General features: G+C 38.1%; 1 protein-coding gene across 1 annotated transcript in view; it reads left to right on the plus strand.

Moving 5' to 3' along the window:
• The first annotated feature begins 364 nt into the window (after positions 1-364).
• The window catches only part of SPATA16 (spermatogenesis associated 16), a 224,926-nt gene continuing 202,794 nt past the window's right edge, over positions 365-22,496 (plus strand). Inside the window, 1 exon segment of the mRNA XM_008705326.2 lies at positions 365-976. Within this exon segment, the coding sequence (XP_008703548.2) occupies positions 365-976 (612 nt within the window).

Here is a 22,496-nt window from a genome sequence, read left to right on the forward strand (position 1 = left end):
ATTAATATTGAGATGGATTTTTTTTGTCTTCTTTTGTCCTCAGTGCCTATGTATAAGGTTTTCCTATCCCCACAAAAATGTTCATTCAATGTTGTTCAGCTATAGATGATTATTTTTAAAGACATTGTCTAAATGTGTTTTCGACAAATTCTTGGTGAGTTTTGAGATTGAAACACACCCTTCTCTAATAAAACTGTCAGCAGATAATGTACATACAGTTTCACTTTAAGGTTATAAATACCTGTAATGAATAAAACAGTATTTCCAATGAATTTGACTGTAGTTTTAAACCACTGGAATTTCAAAATATTGTTTTAATTATTTTCCTCCTTCTCATCCTTACAGGAGTTTCAGGGGGGAATCAATGGATTGAGGGAGCAGTAGGAATTTGGAGAATACAGTGAATAGGGTCTATCCTGATCAGCTTATTCCAAAGATAAACACAAGCAAGAAAATGTCTACCTTAGCAAACCAACCAAGCATCCTGGAAATGTCACAAGAGGTTAAGAAAAGCTGTGGAGATAAACAGGTAGAAATCACAGTTGAAAGAATAAAAATGACAAAGAGCATCAAAGAAAAACAAAGTAATGATTTAGAGAAAGTGGCCTTTAAAAGGAAGGCAGAAAATGAAGAAAAGCCAGCTGGGAAGAAAGAGGCAAAGATAACAGAGCTTGACAGCACGTTGATCACCATGCCTCTGCCTCACATCCCCTTAAAAAACATCATGGATGTGGAGGTGAAGTTGGTCTACATCGATGAAGAGGACGTGAGCTATGAGTTTGTAGAGTCCTTCATGTCCACTGGGATTCGACCAACGTGCCGAGCTGCTGAAACAGTAGACCCTTTGCATGTACCTAATTTCAACTTTCTGCCTCAGATCGACAAATGGCTTCAGGTAGCCTTAAAGGATGCCAGCTCTTGCTACAGACAAAAGAAATACGCTGTGGCAGCAGGACAGTTCAGAACAGCATTGGAGGTATGGAATTAAAGAATATATAGATTGGTGACAGGAAACTGTGAAATGGAAAGTGTGATTACACTGAGCAGCTCTGATCATACTGTAATAAACCATGATCATAGAGTGAAAATATTGAATGATATCAGGATTATATGATTGCCAGTTTATATAAAGCAAATAAGATATGCCTGCAAATTATATGCCTGTGTGCACTTGACATATAGAAATCACCCCAAAAGCATACCTCATGCTTCTTCTCTGTTAACAAACCCTGCAGTGAATGGTAACATATAAAAATGCAGTTTGGTTTTGTAATTCAGGTGTATACCTATAAAAGCCATAAAGTTTTAGTACAGTGGTGGTGGGTAGAATACAGGTTCTCTCTCTAGAAATAGGAAGTTAATGAGTATATGAATTTTTCCCTTTTGATCTGTAGTCTTCATAATTAAATGCAACCATCTTTACTGTTTAGCATGGGCTGATAATTTATGCCTGATACTTATTAAAAACAAAATAACACCATTTTACTTTGTCATCAAAGTTCACTTTCCTTCCCGTTCTAGTGAGCTTTATAAATAATTATTTTTCTCTCTGCAAGCAGGTAAATTGGTCAGTATTGTTTATGGCATAAAGAAAAGGCCCATGGACTAAAATAAACTTGGGAATCACCACTGAAACACAAAATAGGTAGTGGGAAAAATTGTTCCACTCACTGAATCTATAAAAGAACCAAAGTGGATCACTAAAAGTCATACTGACCTGACAATATTGGTGACTATTTCATTAATTACAAAAAAATTTTTACAATGCATTCTGTATGTGCATGGTGGCTCCTGGAGATATAAAAAACATGAGTTAGAATGTGGTCCTTTCCCCCTAACAATCTGGTGAGGGAGGCAAACCAGTAAACAGTTAAATAGAGATAGTGTAAAGAGGAAATGAATCCACCATGAGACAGAAAGCATGAGCAGGAGTTAAGTGTGAGATGTTTGTGGTGGAGATTTAAAGAGAAGTATTATTTCCACTGTTACTTGGAGTTTAAAATGACTGTATCCACAATGAATTATTAATGGATAATGCCAGACAATGGTATCCCTAAATATTTAAAAAGAAACTCTAAACACAGAAAAGGAGGTCCAAAGAGATATGAAGTGATGAAGTGGTGCACAAATGGATGCATCTATAAATACTTCTGTCCTCACATACGGTAGTCTACACAAAGAAGGGAAGAGTGATGCATTATATAAACTTGTGAACTGTGTAAAAAGTGCCAAAAAATTAAGTTATGCACAAACCACTGAGAGTCCTATGCTGTCCTTTGCGCCAAAATCCAGAAGCCTCTGGCTGAGGAAAGGACGCTAAAGAAAGGCTCCAGGAAGAACCCTGAGATTTCTACTAGGGCCATTTTCAGCTGAAGTTTTTTTTAGGGTGGGGGACCAGGGTTAAATGTATAATTTTAAAGATGAAGAAAAATAATCACTTTGGAAATTAAAAAAAGAAAAGCATAAAATAAGAAAGGATATAAGCTATAAATTAAGTCTAGGTAGAAGCCAAAACTATCTGTATTAACTGGAAGAAAAGATACGGTTTTTCCATAAAACCCAATGTTCAAAATTATAAAATTTGAATCCGGTTTTAATGACCCCAAGATGTAACTGTACTAGAAAATACTTTTGTTCTGACTTTCTCTTGTGTCTCTCTCTCTCTTTCTCTCACTTTCTCTCTCTCTCTCTCCCCCTCTTTCCTCCACCTTTCTCCACTCCCCCCCCCCACTCCCCAACAAGGGTTTTGAGGAAAGTGTTGGATGCTGACACTAATTACTGGTAATTAACAAAGGTAATTATTTTGAGACCAAAACTTAGCTTAGACATCTGGCCTAGCTTTTGTCTAATTATCTTGGGAGTTAACTTTGAAATTTTACCTAGAATGTCTCTTAATAAAACAGAGCTGCTGGGAATAGAAAAGATTTTTAACCTCTTTAATCCTTTCTTCTCCAAAATTTAACTTCTTCAGTACTGACTGTTCATAGTATTTAATGCATCTCTCACTTTTCATTAGGTCCTAACATGGCTTCAAGTAGGGTTGAATGGATCACTGAGACCAAGGCATAATGATAAGGATCACACCTGAAAGACAGATGCACTAATAAATATTTGAGTGTATGTAAGCTAGGATTAGGTTTGGCTGCAAGTGACAGAAAACCCAAAATAACAGTGTCTACAGCAAGAGAGGTTTTGTTTTGTTTTGTTTCACATAAATGTAGGTAGTCAAATGCCGGTATGGTATGATCATCAGAGCTCCAGATTCTATCTTGCTCCTCAAGATGTGGCTTTGACCTCATGAGCCAAAATGGCAGCTCCTATTGATGTCATCATATCCACATTCTAGGCAGCCAAAAGGCAGAAAAAGGAAGGAGAGAGGCGCACTGTGTCTCCGTGAGCACAATTCACAGAGGTTGTACACACCTTTCCGATTTTCTTTTCTATTGACCCAAATTAAGTCATGTGGCCACTCAAACCTACAAGGGAGGCTGAAAACTGTGGTCTTTATTCTGGATGGCCCTAACATTCAGGGGTTGTATTAATAAGAAGAGAATGGATATTGAAGGATAGCTAGCAACTTTCCCATGGAGTGCTTATTACTTGGGAGGCATCGTGAGGTATACAGAACACCGCCAAATGGGTGGTACCAGGTCAGCTATAGGAGTACACAGACACTGGTTATGGTTAAAGATAGAACCATAGAAAAGAAACAAAAATAAAAAAGGGGGAAAGGCTCTGAAGATTAATTGGCATGATAATTTTCAATGTTTCTAATAACCCCATTAGAAATGTTCTACTTAGATGTTAGTTTCCTTGTACTATTGACAAATTATAGCTCCTTTTGTTTTCATAACATGGTCACTAACTAGATAGGTAGATTTATGATAATATTTTAGAATGATTAAGATAAAATGGTAAGCAATGATTCAGAAGACAACAATTTAGCTTCCAAAAAGGAGTCAACTTCAATAGGATTTCAGAACACAGGAGGCATTTATTTGAATGGGCTTGATGAAATTATTTATGTTTTATGCTTTACTTTTGCTATGTAAAGTTGAACCAGTTATATAGGTGAGATTAGTGCTTAGCTCTGTGACCAATTCATCCATCTTTGTTAAGTTTTATTAAAATCAGCCATTGGGGCACCTGGGTGGCACAGTAGTTAAGTGTCTGCCTTCGGCTCAGGGCGTGATCCCAGCGTTCTGGGATCGAGCCCCACATCAGACTCTTCTGCTGGGAGCCTGCTTCTTCCCCTCCCAATCCCCCTGCTTGTGTTCCCTCTCTCGCTGGCTGTCTCTCTCTTTCTGTCAAATAAATAAATAAAATCTTAAAAAAAAAAAAATCAGCCGTTATTTGCTCTTGGGTTTGTATTCACATCAGAAGACATACCAATAGGGCAAAAGTTATAAGCTGGAGATAAAAACACATCCAAATTAAATCACATGTATATGCCTAGATCCTTAATTTTTAAAGGACAATTATTTTTTTTCTAAAGTAATCAAAGACCTGATGATAAAGAACACAGGAAATCATTCTGATAAAACATAAATCTTTGCTTTACAGGCAGATTACTTAAAAGGTAAAGGAGGAAAACCTTTCACAATCTCTTATCAGGGGCCGACCAATAGTCCAAGAAAATTTTGATGAAAAATATTAAGTTGTAGTTTTTCTTAGGCATAAGTACATTAAGCATATCAAAGTTTATTAAAAAAACTTATAATAAATTTTCTTAGGCATAAGTACATTAAGCATATCAAAGTTTATTAAAAAACTTATAATAAATAAAATAAAACTTACAATAAATTTAATTTTATCCAGCTCAATCACACATAAAATTATTTTCCCAAGGTTCCTTCTCCATAATCCTTCTACAACTTTTTTAGATTCGGATTTTTTCCTATTCTTTTTCCTCTTTTTTACCTCTCTTTAGGATAAAATTACTTTTTCCTCAACAAAAATGCATCTCCATTCCTCATACCTTCTTTTACTGAAAACACACATCCTACTTTCCCTGTATACAGAGATATTTCCCTTGTTATTTCTAGTAGTTTTAATTATATATTAGAATTTTTCACCCTTTAAAACCTTAATTTTAGTAAAAACTAAGTAACCAATTGTGAATTGTTACATCAGCATTCTTTAGATTGGCAAATTTACATTTTATGTTTTCTAGAGACATATGCTTCCTTAGAGTACAGTTTTTTCAATGTGGCATAAAATATGTTTACTGATAGATCCAAATATCTTTAGTTCCTTTGTAAAAAGGAAACCAAAAGGGGTTAAACCTATGTTCAGTAATTAATGTTTGTTTTATCTTATTTGGAAATGATCTGGATATTTAACGAATTTAACTTAACTCATCATTGAACTTAGCAAAATTTTCAGGTTTCAGGTTACTGTAAAGATTTGGGGGAACTATTTGAAAAGTTCACCTAACTACTTTTTATCCTACCTGATGGAGGAAAGACATTAAGGTTTGAAGCTGACAGCGAAGAAAGAATTCTTGAGACATTGTTGGTGCACAAAGGTGGTTTCATTAAAGCACGGGACAGGACCTGTGGGCAGAAAGAGCTGCAATGGGGTCATGAAGAGTGGCCCATTATATATTCTCAAGTTGGGAGGGGGTTAGGGATAGTGTAAGCCTCCCAAGTATTTTTGGAAATAGGGTTTCCAGGATCCTGAGGGGGTTAGCTATTGTTAGGAAAAGTCATTTATTACTGTTTAGCAAAAAGTCAGTCGTGAGACCCTTCATATCTATATCGGTGAGTCATATACTTGGGGGATGATTGCCAAGATATATCTTGGGGGGGAGGTAGAGATAAAGGAAGTTTCCAAAGGAATTTTTATAGGTTAAGGTAGACTTACAGGACTCGGGAGGTTGGGCGAAGATTTCCTTTTGCCCTTAGGAAAGTATCAATATCCAGGCAGTTGAGTCCCTAGAGGAATGTCACTCTGCCTGTTTCAAGGACTTGTCAATGGGCTGTAGGTAGTAAAGAAATTTCATATTTTTTCTTCTGCCTTTGTTTCCCACATCACTACCTACATGTATTTTAATTTACTTGTTCTTAACAATTACGTTTAGATTACCCGCAAAAACTTCATAAGACATTAGACAAAGTCGGTTGTTCTAAGTTATTTTTCCCCCCAACACATTTTAATAGAGATAATAAGAACTTATTTGATTACTAAACCCAGGTAGAATAAAAGCTTTATGTTTAATGCTGGTAACACTGAAGACATGCCTTAAACTAGCTATTATGTACTAGAGATTATACTTCAAATGAGTTTAATTTGCCTTAAATTAGCTTTTATTTACTAAAGATTAATCCTAGAGCATGTGAACTTAAGAATCCTTTGGGTTAATTTGTTATATTTCTGAGAGCTTTAGAATACCCAGTCCTTATAAGCATTTGCCTTTAAACCAACTAAATAGAGCTCTTATACAAATAAATTTTGGCACTATCCATCCAGCGGTAGAAAAATACCACATATCTACAATACATATATATAGACACATAAACACACACAGACACAGAGACCTTATAGTTTCACTTAAAATGTTAACCATAAAACAAGCACAATAATGTAAAATTCATTAGTTATAAAAAGAACGGTTGGAATAAATTAAGTTTATCTGCTCAGATGGCTAAAGCTTTTCCTACTAGTATTTGTGGAGAAGACACTTAAGATTTGTATTTGTCCTTGACTAGGAAACTCATGGAAGCTGTGGAGTAGTTTGTATTTTAAAAAGGAGGGAAGGAAGGAAGGAAGGAAGGAAGGAAGGAAGGAAGGAAGGAAGGAAGGAAGGAAGGGAAAGGAAAGGAAAGGAAAGGAAAGGAACTCCACCCGCCCCCCAATTTTTTTTCTTCCTATAAGAATTACCTCCTTTACTTTCAAGAGATGGCCTAGATAAGTGTTTCCATCACAAAGGCACAGTGAAAGAATGTAAGTTCCTCCAAGAAGGACTTTGGTTTTCTAAGGCCAATATTTACAAGTCTTTTGAGATAAGTGGGGGAGATTTTAGGATTGGTTAAAAAGGAGTAGATGAACCTTAGCTGCCTCTGGAGCTGCATTTTTAGTGCTGCAAAGATATGTACGATAAGGACGGTTCTCAAGAATTGGCTCACAGCCTCAAAGACACCAAGGGTTGATCCACCAATTTAACTACACTATCTTTTTTAGTAAACTCTTTTTCAAAGCCCTCAGAAGGTTTTTTTCTTTCTCTCTGGATACAGAGTTTCATTTTGGCTTTGGGGAGGAAGCCTAAAAATAAATGCTTATCAGGCTCTGCAATTGGGCCAATTTTTGACCGACCGCAGAGCTACTTTGTAGCTGTTAGCCAAGACACACAGTAAATACTTCTGACAGTACTGAACAACCCCTTGGACTTAAGAGGTGTCCCCAAAGAGGGTGCAAAAGATATTTTAATTTCCCCTCTACCCAGTACTACAGACAGAGAGCTGGGAAAGCTGAATCTAGTAAGAGTTCTCACCCTTAGTTGGCTTCTGCCAGTTTTTCCAGGATCCCATCTGCAGATTCTGACTGGGGTTTAAAATGGAGAGTGTAGCTCTGATATTTACTAGAATTTGGCGAGGTTTTTCATTAAATTTAATTTTAGTTCCCTTTAGCTGTTTAAGGGAATAATATAGCAGTTTACCAGGAAATGAGTGAGTCCCACCAATTTGGGGAGGGGCCCACATGTGGACCTTCCTTTGAAGGTAGATATGGGAGCATTTGTGTTAGTATTAAAGAATTTGCACAAGGCCTGTGAGGACAATTTGATTTCTAGTGTCCCAGATGATTACAACTGAGACATCAGTTTCTGGACCAGTGTTTTGCTAATGGATTTTTAGGAGGGTGTAATGGGAGGGGCCTAAGTGTTATTTTAGATATCTTTTGTGTCTTTAATTTTTCATTAGCCTTTTGCAACAAAACTTTCAATAAAGTTTTTTTAGAGTCTTGAAGACTTTTGGAAGCTTCTATGTACCATTTATTTTTATTTTTATTTTTTTTTAAGATTTTATTTATTTATTTATTCGACAGAGATAGAGACAGCCAGCGAGAGAGGGAACACAAGCAGGGGGAGTGGGAGAGGAAGAAGCAGGCTCATAGCAGAGGAGCCTGATGTGGGGCTCGATCCCATAACGCCGGGATCACACCCTGAGCCGAAGGCAGACGCTTAACCGCTGTGCCACCCAGGCGCCCCTCTATGTACCATTTAAAGTAGGTATCCTGTTCTGTTTGATTTGGGAGGCCTAGCTTTTAAGTGTACTTAAATAAACAATCTTATCTAAATAAAACCATGATGCCCACTGTAATTCTAGGTTGTTTTTAGTAAGATTTTGCATTTTTATAGGTATTTATAGCTTCTGTGTCCATAGTTCTTAGACATAAAATAAGCTGTATGCCAGAAGGTGGCACGCTTAACTGTTTAGATTTTAAGGATCCCATTTTTATCATTCATTCATTCATTCATTCATTCATTTTAGCTTAGGCTTTGGGTCTCTCATAGCCAAATTAATACCTGAAAAGGATATGCTGCTTGGTTAAGAACAGTGTGATGTTTTACCTCATTGCACAGAAATTTTCTCGAAGTCGGCAGATGACTCTAGTGTCAATCTAACCCGTTCTGGATAACCAACTTATCCTTCCATGGGAGTCTTTGAGTTACATAATGAGTGCTCCAACAGCCTGTAAGTGTTTGACTCTTGCCCACCAATTTTTGTGACTTTTTTAGTTTCTGAGATTCCCATTAGTAGTTAGCCTTTACCTCATGTGTACATTAACATACCAGCAATAACCAACAAACTGGGGACTGGGGAAAGGATTGAACCAGCAAACCTCAACAAATAGGGACTGTGAACTAGAGAGTCCACCTGAATGGAGAACTGCAGACTGCTACTAACTGTTCCCACATGGAGCTTGGGCTAGGGGGTTAGATGTTACTGCAGGCTGACCAAGAGCACCACCAGCAATTCCCACTGTGAAACCTGGGACCAGGGAAAGAATTGAGCCAACAGAACCCAAAGAATGGGGCCACAGACTGATTCCAAACAAATGAAGGACTCCAGCTGCCTCCAGCGGTTCCAAAAGTGGAATCTTGGGAAGGATTCCAAACAAACAGGGAACTACAGACTAAACAAACCATCAACAGTTCCCAGCATGGAATCTGGAGACAGAACCAAAGCTAGGATTTTTTACTCAAAGATCTGGGAATTGCAGACTGAAAAGCCAGCTAGATCTGGAGCTCCACACAAAGTGAGCAGAGCTCAGAACCAAGAACTTACCCACAGCCCTCAGAAATGGTGAGAAAGACATTGAATTCAGAGTGTTCACAAGTTATCATGCCTGTGTTTCTCATTGTCCCTGAAGCTATCAAAGTCTCCTTTAATCTTGCTGCTGCCACCAAATCTGTTAAAAAACAAAAATTTAAGAATTTGAAGATCTAATTGGCTTTATTCAACAGTTCAAGAATCTGGCAGCATGCTATCCAGCAGTAAAAGGAGCTCTGAAGGGCAAAAGGCAGAAAAGGGGCAGGAAATGGAAATTATTAATAAAGAACGCATTGTTTTAGGCAAGGTCACCCTTAGAGAATGGAAAGGGTTCATCAGGTAGATTATCTAAATAGTGCTGACCAGGTAGTTTCATTTTGATTGGTTAAAGTTTACATTCCCGGAAGGCTGAAACTGCAATTAGGTTAGATATTAAGTCGATCTGCTGATATGGGGCTTAGCACAACTGATTCCATTTGGGGCCTGTTACCTCTTTTTTTAACAGATGGAACTATTATTCTTTTGTTACTAATGAAAAAACTAAGTGACAGATAACTTGAGTAACTTGCTCGAGGGATAACAGAAGTGGTAGAACCAAAAGCTGAACCAGGGTGGCCTGGTTCCCCAATTAACCACTATGCCTTTGCTACTCTAAGTGTGAGTTTGTTGGAAATACAGAATTTTGGATTGTGCCAGACCTATAGAATCAGGAAAGTGATCTTTGTGCACACTGCAGTTTGAGGAGCATTGTACTCTGATATGTCAACATTAAACAATTAGCCCTTCAGTTGAAACTTCACAGTTTGGCTCTTAACTTAAAATGCTCTATGTCCTCACTAATTTCATAAGAAAGAATTTCCTTTTAATTAAAGAATTTTCCTTCCAGTTTTTTTTCCTATAACAATGGTTTAGAATTTTTTAATTTCAAAGACCTGTAAATTAAAAAAAAACAAAAACAAAAGTTAGTGGTAGAGGAGAGGATTTATATTGTATTTGTATTGTGCAAGAACATTACAAAAATTACAATCTTTTTTTGGTGCAAAATGGTGGTTTATTTTATTTCTTTTCCTTTATAATAATTTTTTATTGTGTTATGTTAGTCACCATACAGTATATCCTTAGTTTTTGATGTAATGTTCCATGATTCATTATTTCCATATAACACCCAGTGCACCATGCAATATGTGCCCTCCTTAATATCCATCACCAGCCTATCCCAATCCTCCACCCCTCTCCCCTCTGAAGCCCTCAGTTTGTTTCCTAGAGTCCATAGTCTCTCATGGTTCATTCCCCCTTCTGTTTACCCCCCCTTCATTCTTCCCTTCCTTCTCCTACGATCTTTCTGCTATTCCTTATGTTCCACAAATGAGTGAAACCATATGATAATTGTCTTTCTCTGCTTGACTTATTTCACTTAGCATTATCTCCTCCAGTCCCGTTGATGTTGCTGCAAATGTTGGGTAATCGTTCTTTCTGATGGCTGAGTAATAGTCCACTGTATATATGGACCACATCTTCTTAATCCAGTCATCTGTTGAAGGGCATCTTGGCTCCTTTCACAATTTAGCTATTGTGGACAATGCTGCTATGAACATTGGGATGCATATGGCCCTTCTCTTCACTACGTCTCTATCTTTGGGGTAAATACCCAGTAGTGCAATTGCTGGGTCATAGGGTAACTCAATTTTTAAATTTTTTAGCAGACCTCCATGCTGTTTTCCAGAGTGGCTGTACCAACTTGCATTCCCACCAACAGTGTAAGAGGGATCCCCTTTCTCCACATCCTCTCCAACATTTGTTGTTTCCTGCCTTGTCAATTTTTGCCATTCTAACTGGCGTAAGGTGGTATCTCAATGTGGTTTTGATTTGAATTTCCCTGATGGCTAGTGATTTTGAACATTTTTTCATGTGTCTGTTAGCCATTTGTATGTCTTCATTGGAAAAGTGTCTGTTCATATCTTCTGCCCATTTTTTTATTTGATTATTTGTTTCCTGTGTATTGAGTTTGAGAAGTTCTTTGTGGATCTTGGATACTAGTCTTTTATATGTAGTGTCATTTGCAAATATCTTCTCCCATTTCGTGCACTGCCTTTTAGTTTTTTTGACTGTTTCTTGGCTGTGCAGAAGCTTTTTATCTTGATGAAGTCCCAGAAGTTCATTTTATCTTTTGTTTCTCTTTCCTTTGGAGATATGTCATGAAAAAGGTTGCTGTGGCCGATGTCAAAGAGGTTGCAGCGTATGTTCTCCTCTAGGATTTTGATGGATTCCTGTCTCACATGGAGGTCTTTCATCCATTTGTAGTTTATCTTTGTATATGGTGTGAGAGAGTGGTCAAGTTTCATTCTTTCGTATATAGATGTCCAATTTTCCCAGCACCATTTATTGAAGAGACTGCCTTTTTTACGCTGGATGTTTTTTTCTGCTTTATCAAAGATCAGTTGCCCAAAGAACCGAGGGTCCATTTCTGGGTTCTCTATTCTGTTCCATTGGTCTATGTGTCTGTTTTTGTGCCAGTACCATGCTGTCTTTGTGATCACAGCTTTGTAGTATAGCTTGAAATCTGGCAACATGATGCCCCCAGCTTTGTTTTTCCTTTTCAACAATTCCTTGGCAATTCGGGGCCTTTTCTGGTTCCACACAAATTTAAGGACTATTTGTTCCAGTTCTTTGAAAAATGTCATTGGTATTTGATTGGGATGTCATTGAAAGTATAGATTGCTCTGGGTAGCATAGACATTTAAACTATGTCTATTCTTCTGATCCATGAGTATGGAATATTTTTCCATCTTTTTGTGTCTTCTTCAATGTCTTTCAAGAGTGATTTGTAGTTTCTAGAATATAGGTCCTTTACGTCTCTGGTTAAGTTAATTCCGAGATAACATATGATTTTTGGTGCTATTGTAAATGGAATGGATTCCCTAATTTCTCTTTCTTCAGTCTCGTTGTTCGTGTATAGAAATGCAACTGATTTCTGAGCATTGATTTTGTATCCCGCACATTACTGAATTGCTCTATAAGTTCTAGTAGTTTGCGGTGGAGTCTTTTGGGTTTTCATGTCATCTGCATATAGAGTATCATGTCATCTGCAAAGAGAGACAGTTTGACTTCTTTGCTGATTTGGATAGCTTTTATCCCTTTTTGTTGTCTGATTGCTGTTGCAAGGATTTCTAGTACTATGTTGAATAGTAATAGCGAGAGTGGGCATCCTGTCATGTTCCTGATCTTAAGGGAAAGGCTTTCAGCTTTTCCCCATTGAGAATGATATTCGCTGTAGGCTTTTCATAGATGGTTTTTATGAAATTGAGGAGTGTACCCTCTATCCCTACACTCTGAAGGGTTTTAATCAGGAAAGGATGCTGTATTTTGTCAAATGCTCTTTCTGCATCAATTGAGAGGATCATATGGTTCTTGACTCTTTTCTTGTTGATATGATCTATCACACTGATCGATTTGCAAATGTTGAACCACCCTTGCATCCCAGGGATGAATCCCACTTGGTCTTGATGGATAATCCTTTTAATGTACTTTTGGATCCTATTAGCTAGGATCTTGTTGAGAATTTTGACGTCCATATTCATCAGGGATATTGGTCTGTGATTCTCCTTTTTGATGGGGTATTTGCCTGGTTTGGGGATCAAGGTAATACTGGCCTCATAGAATGAGTTTGGTAGTTTTCCTTCTGTTTCTATTTTTTGAAACAGCTTCTGGAGAATAGGTATTATTTCTTCTTTGAATGTTTGGTAGAATTCCCTGGGGAATCCATCAGGCCACCTGGACTCTTGTTTTTGGGGAGGTTTTTGATCACTGCTTCACTCTCTTCATAATTAATTGGTCTGTTTAAATAATCAATTTCTTCCTGTTTCAGTCTTGGTAGTTTATAGGTTTCCAGGAAGGCATCATTTCTTCTAGGTTGTTTAATTTATTGGCATAAAGCTGTTGATAAAAGTTTCTAATTATCCTTCCTATTTCACTGGTGTTGGTTGTGATCTCTCCCCTTTCATTCATAATCTTATTAATTTGGGTCCTTTCTCTATTCTTTTGAATAAGTCTGGACAGTGGCTTATCAATATTATTTATTCTTTCAAGGAACCAGCTTCTAGTTTTGTTGATCTACTCTACTGTGCTCCTGGTTTCTAATTCATTGATCTCTGCTCTAATCTTGATCAACTACCTTCTCATGCTTGGGTTAGGCCTGTTCTTCTGTTCCAGCTCCAGCTTCTTGAGGTAAGAATATAAAAACTGCAGTTTAGATTGTTCTATTCTTTTGAGTGAGGCTTGGATGGCTATGTATTTTCCCCTTAGGACTGCCTTTGCAGTGTCCCATAGGTTTTGGACCGATGTGTTTTCATTTTCATTTGTCTCCAAAAATTGCTTAATCTCCTTCTTAATTACCTAGTTTATCCAATCATTCTTGAGCAGGATGGTTCTTAGTTTCCAAATGTTTGAGTTTCTTCCAAATTTTTCCTTGTGATTAAGTTCCAGTTTCAAAGCATTGTGGTCTGAAAATATGCAGGGAATAATCTCAGTCTTTTGGTATCGGTCGAAACCTGTTTTGTGACCCAGTATGTGGTCTATTCTGGATAAAGTTCCATGTGCATTTGAAAAGAACGAGTCTTCTGTTGTTCTGGGGTGTAGTGTTCTGTATATATCTACGAGGTCCGTCTGGTCCAGTATGTCATTCAAAGCTCTTGTTTCTTTGTTGATGTTCTGCTTAGGTGATCTGTCTATTGCTGATAGTGGAGTGTTGAGGTCCCCTACTATTAACATATTATTATCTATCTGTCTCTTTATTCTGGTTAAGAGTTGGCTTGTGTATCTAGCTGCTCCCCTGTTGGGGGCATAGATATTCATAATTGTCATATCCACTTGTTGGATACATCCTTTAAGAATAATATAGTGTCCTTCTGTATCTCTAACTACAGTCTTTAGTTTAAAATCTAATCTGTGTGATATGAGAATTTCTACCCCCACTTTCTTTTGAGGTCCATTGGCATGAAAAATGGTTCTCCATCCCTTCACTTTCAGTCTGGATGTATCTTTAGGTTCAAAATGAGTCTCTTGTAGACAGCAAATGGATGGGTCATGTCTTTTTATCCAATGTGCAACCCTGTGGCGTTTTATGGGAGCCTTTAGGCCATTCACATTGAGAGTGATTATTGAGAGATATGATTTTAATGATGTCATGTTGCCTGTGAAGTCTTTGTTTCTATAGATTGTAAATTTATGTTCTGTATCACTCTTGGGGCCTTTTTACTTTTATAGAACCCCCCCTTAATATCTCATGAAGGGCTGGTTTGGTGGTTACGAATTCGGTCAGTTTCTGCCAAACCTGGAAGGTCCTTATCTCTCCATCAATTCTGAATGACAGCCTTGCTGGATAAAGGATCCTTGGCTGCATGTTCTTCTCAGATAGAGCTTTGAAAATACTCTGCCAACCCTTCCTAGCCTGCCAGGTCTCTGTAGACAGATCTGACGTTATTCTGATATTTTTACCTCTGTACATAAGGATTTTCTTCCCCCTGGCCACTTTCGATACTGTATCCTTGAATCTAATATTTGTGAATTGCACTATGACATGACATGGTGAAGGTCTGTTGTCCTTGACCTTGGGAGGGATCCTCTCTGCCTCTTGGACATGAATACTTGTTTCCTTTGCCAGATTAGGGAAGTTCTCAGCTACAATTTGTTCAAATATCTCTTCTAGACCTCTCTCTCCACCCCCTTGGGAATGCCGATGATTCTGACATTGAAACATTTCACTGAGTCAGTAATCTCCTGTAATCTACATTCTTGAGATTCAATTTTTTTGAGCCACGTTTCTGTTTTAACTTTCTCTTCTACCATCCCATCCTCCAATTCACTAATTTGTTCTTCTGCCTCATTTACCCTGGCCATCAGAATGTCTAGTTTAGACTACAGTTGATTCATAGCATTTTTAATTTCTGCCAGATTCACTCTCATTTCTGCCCTGAGAGATTCTATATTCTTGTTAATATTTTCATTAATATTTTTTTCAAACCTACACATCATCTTGACCATTGTTACTCTGAACTCCATTTCTGATAATTTGGTTATATCCATATCCATCATTTCTGTGGCAGAGGCCACAGTCTCTGTCTCCTTTCTTTGCTGAGGGTTTCTCCTCCTTGTCATTCTGATGAGGAGAGATTGCGGGGATGCACAGAGCCCAAATTATTGATCAGGACCCAGGCAGTGTGCACTTGTTTTATAGGGACCTTAGGGATGTGGGCTTCTTGATTTTTCAGCCTGCCTTCTGGGGGAGGGGCCTGCTGCGCTGATACTCAGGCAACCCTGTTTGGGTAGAGTTGTCCTGTCCCCTGCAAGGGAGGATGGGGATGGGCACAATGTGAGCTGGTATTTCTGGACTTTTGTTCTCTGGACGCTTTCCCTGGTGGTTTTCTGTGACTCTTCTGAGAGAGCAGCAGTGGCCGTATCATAGCCTCTGTCTCAGAACAGAGAGATCGCAGTCCACTCTCCACTGAGCTCTCCTGGCCACTCTAACTCTGTTTCTGTCAGTGCTGCTAAAATCCCTGCAGCATCCCACGTTGTGCGCCCCATAGCCGCTCTCCCAGCCCTCACTTCCAGGGCCAGTACATCTCTGTCTTTTGTGCTTCTAACACTGCCACCCGCCCCTGGTTCCCACACGCTCCCCAGCTCCCTGTTTCAGTGTGCTTCACGCGTGCTCTGGAGCGCCGGTTTTCAGTCTGGTTACACACGCATTCCCAGGCTCACGGTCTCAGTCTGCTTTCTCGGGGGTGTCGGTCTGGGAGTCCGGCCCACTCCCCAGTGCAGGTGGCTACTGCTTCCCAGTGCCCAAGCTCAGTGACTCCCTCCGCTTTCCGATTATCTTCCAATATCTGTGTGCAGATTCACGGCTCCCCGCTTCCTACCTCAATACTCAGTGCTGGAGATATTCGTTTGTAGAGATCCAAATGTATCTTCCTGCGTCTCAGGCTGATTTTGTGGGTGTTCAGGATGGTCTGGTAGATATCCAGCTTCACTCAGAGGACCAGCTGAAAAAGGGGCCCCCTACTTCTCTGCCATCTTTTCTCCTCTCCAAAATGGTGGTTTATTAAAGCTCAGGACAGGACCCATGTGCAGAGAGAGCTGCTGCCCTGGGGTTGTGAGGAGTGGCTGATTATCACAAAAATTACAATCTATTATCATCATTATTTTATAAAAATATGGAGCAGTTTAATGCCAAAGGGATAGAAAATAGGAAGGGCACCCTCTCAGGGGGCACCTGGGTGGCTGAATTGGTTAACCATCTGACTTCAGCTCAGCTTGTGATCTCAGGGTTTTGAGATAGAGCCCCAGTGGAGCCCTGCACTCAGTGGGGAGCCTGCTTGTCTCTCTCTCTCTCTCTCCCCCTCTCCCTCCACTGCACCCTCTGGCTCATGCTCTCTCTCTCTGTCTCAAATAAATAAAATCTTTTAAAAAAAGAAGAAAGAAAGGGTACACTCTCAGAATGAAGGATATTTTAAAAATAGGTTATGTATTAATTTTATGAAAAGTTAACTGAATTGTATTTATTTATTTATTTATTTTGTTTCCCCTTGAATCAGTAAAGCTTTGGTCTGAGAACCCACTTTTGGGAATCATTGTTCTAGAACATATTCCCTTTATGGTAAATGGTAGGTATCCAGATGATTGAACCTGCACCAGGGCCTTCTTATGTGATTACTTCCAGTGTAATGGAATTTCGTATGAGACAGGTCCATTCTGGAGCCCATCCAAGGGGGTTTATTTAATGAAGTAGCAAAGATATCTCATTATAGGGCAGCCTCACCTATAATTGCTCTGCTGAGAATAATTCTGTAGCAAATCTCTAGGGCATGAAAATATGGACATCCCAGAAAGCTTAATTTAAATCGATTCTAACATAGATAGTTCCTAGTGCAATATAATCAAGAAATCGAGAGTTCACCAAATTCTCTGAGTGCCTGTGCTTCTTTTTAAGCATCTGTGGATTTGCATATGGATTCAGTAAGCATTTCTTAAACTCCTGCTGGGATCCAGGCCCTCTTAAGACAGATATTATCAACTCCATTTTACAGATAAAGAAACTAATATTCTGAAAAGTTAAAAAGAAAACAAATGACAACTTATAGTGCCACAGCTAATTTGTGGCAGGGCTGAGATTGAATTCAGGTACCCTGATTTCATATCTGGAATTCTTTACACTATTTTCACCTTAAAGTGTATAAAAATTGTATAGGAATATTATTAAAAATGCAGATTTGATGCGTTACATCTATGGTGGGACACCAGATGCCTATTTCAAACAAGCTCCCAAACTGCTGATCTAGGGACACCTTTAAGTAGCAAGGATTTATGCCATACCACGTTCACAAGTGCCTGTCACTGTCCCTTAGCAAGTTAGCGGCATGCGCTTTCATATATCTAGTTCACATAACCAGAGCTGTGATAGAACACTGAATTTGGATTATCTGTGTTTGATGCTGTTTCTGATTCTTAACTGCTGTGTGACTTTGAGCAGCAAACATCCTTCAACTCCTTAGAACACTGTTAAGTAGGAATGATAAAAACTAATGCCCAACTACAGTGTGCTTTCACATAGAATTGCTTGTTGAAAAATGTGATGAACTCTAAATTCATGTACAAGTTGTCATTGTACTTCTCAAGTACCTCATTTCCCTGAACAGCATGTATGAAACCTAAAACTTTAGTACCCCAAAAGATTTTGCCTAATTTAGTGTTTATCATTATTGTTTTAATCTGTATCCTTTTCCCCCTTTAACATTAAAAAGTTATAGTGTTCTTTTAACAATACTTGAAATTCAGTCAAAGCAAGGAGCCAAAATAATGCTTGTTTTCTACTCTGTTCCCCCTTTCAGAACCAGTGATCTAAATCAAACATTATTTTGAACTATAAACTGCTTCCTACAAAAAATATAAGCTTTCACTTAAATGAACAAATTGTTATGCTAGAAATACTTCATTTTTTCTTAGTTGTCAGATGTAAACTGACTTGAACTTCATGTTCAGGATTAAACATTTCAGTTTTTAACTTGATTGTTGCCATCTTTGTTCTATTCAGGGACACCATAACTAATAAGTATTTAATGATAAAAGATTTTTATATACTAGCAAATTTACATAACAGGAAAACACAAAATAAATGCCTCTCTTAACCTCAAAAATAAAATAATAAAATTAGATACATCCCTATAATTAAACACTAGTTAAATAAGACGAATCTCTAGAAAAGCAGGATTTGCCATTATAAGAAAAAAAGCATAATAATACCACTAACATTTACTAGCTGTCTCAGCCTGTCACAGGCCTAAATGCAGGGGCTACAGATACAAGTAAAAATTAGTTCCTGCCCTCAGGGAACCAGAGATTAGAGACAAAGAATAGGGCCTGCTGCCTGTCTTCCAAGACTTCATTTGCATTTTCAGGTTATGCATTTTTTAATTTTAATTTTAATTCAGTGTGTTATTGTTTATATCCTAAAAGATTTTTTTGATGAAGTGTGTCTTTTAAGTGGACCTGTAGAAGGACTTCCTACATATTTCAGTGTAATTTAATTAACTTCCGAGGTCATGGATCCCACCTCAGAGGAATCAAAAAGATTAAAAGATTTAAGCTACATAAAAGAGAGTTGATGATTGGTTAAAGGAACACGATATTTTTCATGCTGAGTATTATTAAAAAGAGAGGGGAAGTGGGAAAAATGTCTAAGGCCATCCCTCTCTTTGATGGGCCACTGTTACTATTGAGGCTTTTGATCCAGATGGCCCTGGCTCCCCTGCACACCTGAATCATCTGACTCCCGCTAAGCCCTGCTTCCCTTTCCTTCATAAGAACAGCCATTGACACAGCAAGGAAAGGAACAACAATTCTGATTTGCACATAGTGCCTATAACATGGAGAGCTTGTGGGGAGGCATGTGGAGAGAATCAAAAAGAAGAGTGGGAAAGGGATGCAGGTGAGGGTTACAAGGGAGGCATTTACTATCTGAGGGAGAACTGAGTTTTCCCATAGTGGTGGAGTATAGGGGGAGGGGTGAGTAGGAACTTTTCGATAAAGAAGACTGCTATAATTTGTTATCTTTACAAATGAAAGAAGAATCGTATTCCATATAAAAATATTATGAACCTCAAAGATTCTTGACATAATTACAATCAGCTAGGGAAGCCATATGTATATATATATATAGAGAGAGAGAGAGAGAGAGAGAGAGAGATGCCTCAACCCACTCTCAGAGAGTCTGATACAGCTGTGGGTTTCAGACAATGACCATGCCTGGGGCATTGGTATTTTTAAGTTCCCAGGTCACTTTATTGAGCAGGTAACAGCTGAGAACTGCTGGCATAGAAAATGCTCATCACTCTTCCCCTTTAAAATCACCTACAATAGGTATTAACCCATAAGTATTTTTTTAAAAGGGAATTAAGAGAAGTAATATCTAAACATTCTAAAGCTATTAAAAAGCATCAAGAAACATATATTATTGTCATGAAAATGTATTCCTTGGAAATTTACACTTAAATAATCTCATATTTACTTAAAAAGCAAATTCACTTAATGAATACTTCCCTATTTAACACTAAGAAATACATGATACTGAACTCCAGTCAGTGGTTAGTTAGTATGTGTCTCTGAAATATTAAATTTATCCCATTAGTGATGACCTCATACAAAGCAAATTATTAATCTATGGGAAGCTGAGGGAGATCCTTCCATTAGCATGATCATTTCCATAGTCTACAGGTGGTTGTTATGGATTTGACCCAAATGGCAGTAAATGTTAATGTAGTTTTTAAATATAGTTAACTCATTTTACATTGTTGTGAATCAAAACCTGACCAACTCAAGTACTGAAGTTTTATACAACACTAAATTATACTTCAATTGGATGATTCCATGATTCCACACACAAAGATGATTCTCATCCAAATATTAGATAATGTTGCCCAACATTTCTCCCACTGTCCAACTTTCCAGAAAGTTTATTGCAAGGCTTCCAAAGCCAAATAAAGTTAAAAACAGCAATCCTCTTTTTCTCCATGCCTTTCCAGCCTTCACACACTATACAGTGTGATGTTCAAACAGATTCTGCAGCTGCTGAATAGGTGAGATCCACTTAAATTTGTTCACAGAAATGTAATGCAGAGTGAGTTTGTTGTTACTATTTTGATTCAGATTATCTAGAAGAACGGCAGGGGAAATTTTTTATTTCAACATCTAGTTATTTGTTTAACTCTTCTGTTGCCTCATTTGACATTCAAGAAAATAGAGAAGGCTTTGTTTCCACCTGGGAGGTGATGCTGTTGCTATCAGAAAATAGGATATAGTTAGGTAGGGGGTAATAAGAAAGGGAAATAGATTTTCATTGTACTGTCTCAGTGTGGTTTCCTTGTTTTGTATGGATCGTTATGAGTACCTAGAACATTGGATTCAAACATACTTGAATGCCACTGTCAAAGTATATATTATACACAGAAATAAACAATTTCTGGAGTACTTGTTTTAGTCGATAATGATGATGATGATACCAATCTATGAATAAGTAATTATTGATTTTGTGGGGTAATTTATACCAAGAAATCAACCACAAATTATTAGGTGATCACTTTTTCACTACTTCTTTCAAAGACATTTTACTTACTATGACCCAAGTATTGCTTTTAGAGGAAAGCAGCCAGGGGGATGAGGATATGAGAGAACCAGAAAGAGAAAACTCCAGGGTAAATAGGAAGGAGTTGAGTGCTGCCGGTATAGAAAGTGCAGGGTGGAATGGGGAGAAGTGAAGCTGGAAGAGCTGACAGCTTGCCAGGGGGCTATGCATGCCTTTTCAAGATATTGGACATTATCCAGTAGGCAACAGGGGACCTCCCAAAAGGATTAATATGGAGAATGATGGAGTCAGATTTTTGTTCTTGCTATATCAATCTAGTGTATGTATGTAGAGAGCAAAAGTAGTGTTCAGCCTCTGGATTATAATCTATTACTGGATTGTGAAATCAATTTAATGGATTGTGATCAGCATTATGCTTAATAGAAATAGAAACAGAAGAGAATACAATAGGAATACTGTACAATAGGAAATATTAGAGTTCATAGAGTATTGGAAGGTAAGTATTATGTTGTGAAATTTTGGTTTCTGTTATATATCTAGGTATATTTATACCTATAAATAAAAATATAGATAGGAAGAAGAGAGACTGTGTGCTCTCTAGCTGTGTGTATTGGGGGGCAGGGAAGGTGTCCTGGTTGTGATGTAACATACACTTACTACCATGCAACTTGGTCAGAAATAATTGAAAGCCACTGGTTTAGAGGCACATTTGAGAGGCAAAAGTCTAGAGGCCATTTGGAGGTTATATTTGTGATAATCGAGGTGAGAAAAGTAAAAGGCAGATCCGGATGAGCAATAGTTAGTACAAAGAGGAGAAACCAAAGTAAAAGGAGGAAGGAAGGAAGCAAGGAAACAAGGAAGGAAGGAAAATTTTTACACATTGGTGGCAGGTGAGAAGCAAAAACATTTTCTAAGGATCAAAGTGCTACCAGCTCAGAAACATGAGCACATTTAGAGGTCAATGGAGAAACGCAATTTGAAACATATTTTGTGTGAAGGCAGGTGGCAAAGCAGCACATTTGTTGGATAGAGGCATGTAGGAAGCACAAAGGAGAGTTTATAACCAAAGATAGGTGTATTGAAGAATCATCCATACTTGATATTACCTGAGGTGAAACAAGAAAGAGGGATGAGGAGCACCTGGCTGGCTCAGTTAGTAGAGCATGTGACTCTCGATCTTGGGGTTGTGAGTTCGAACCCCATGTTGTGCTTAGAGTTTACTTAAGAAAAAAGAAAAGAAAAAAGAAAGAGTGATGAGAAAAGAATTCTGGAGAATGTGAGCAATTAAGAAAAAACTATCAAATTAAGAAATGATGAGACTAAATTAATTAAGAGGGAACTCTAAGAAGTAACTCCTCATGGACTGGAGGCTTTGAGAAAATAGCTAGTTACAGAGTTTCTAGAGGTAGCATTAAGAGTGAAAAATCATCTGTTTGGCTGTCAAAGGTCAGAGGGGAGGGGGATGGGGGAATGGGATAGACTGGTGATGGGTAGTAAGGAGGGCACGTATTGCATGGTGCACTGGGTGTTATACGCAAGTAATGAATCATCGAATTTTACATCAGAAACCAGGGATGTACTGTATGGTGACTAAC

The sequence above is a fragment of the Ursus maritimus genome, unplaced genomic scaffold, assembly GCF_017311325.1.
Source record: "Ursus maritimus isolate PB19 unplaced genomic scaffold, ASM1731132v1 scaffold_4, whole genome shotgun sequence".
In the NCBI taxonomy this organism is placed as follows: Eukaryota; Metazoa; Chordata; class Mammalia; order Carnivora; family Ursidae; genus Ursus; species Ursus maritimus.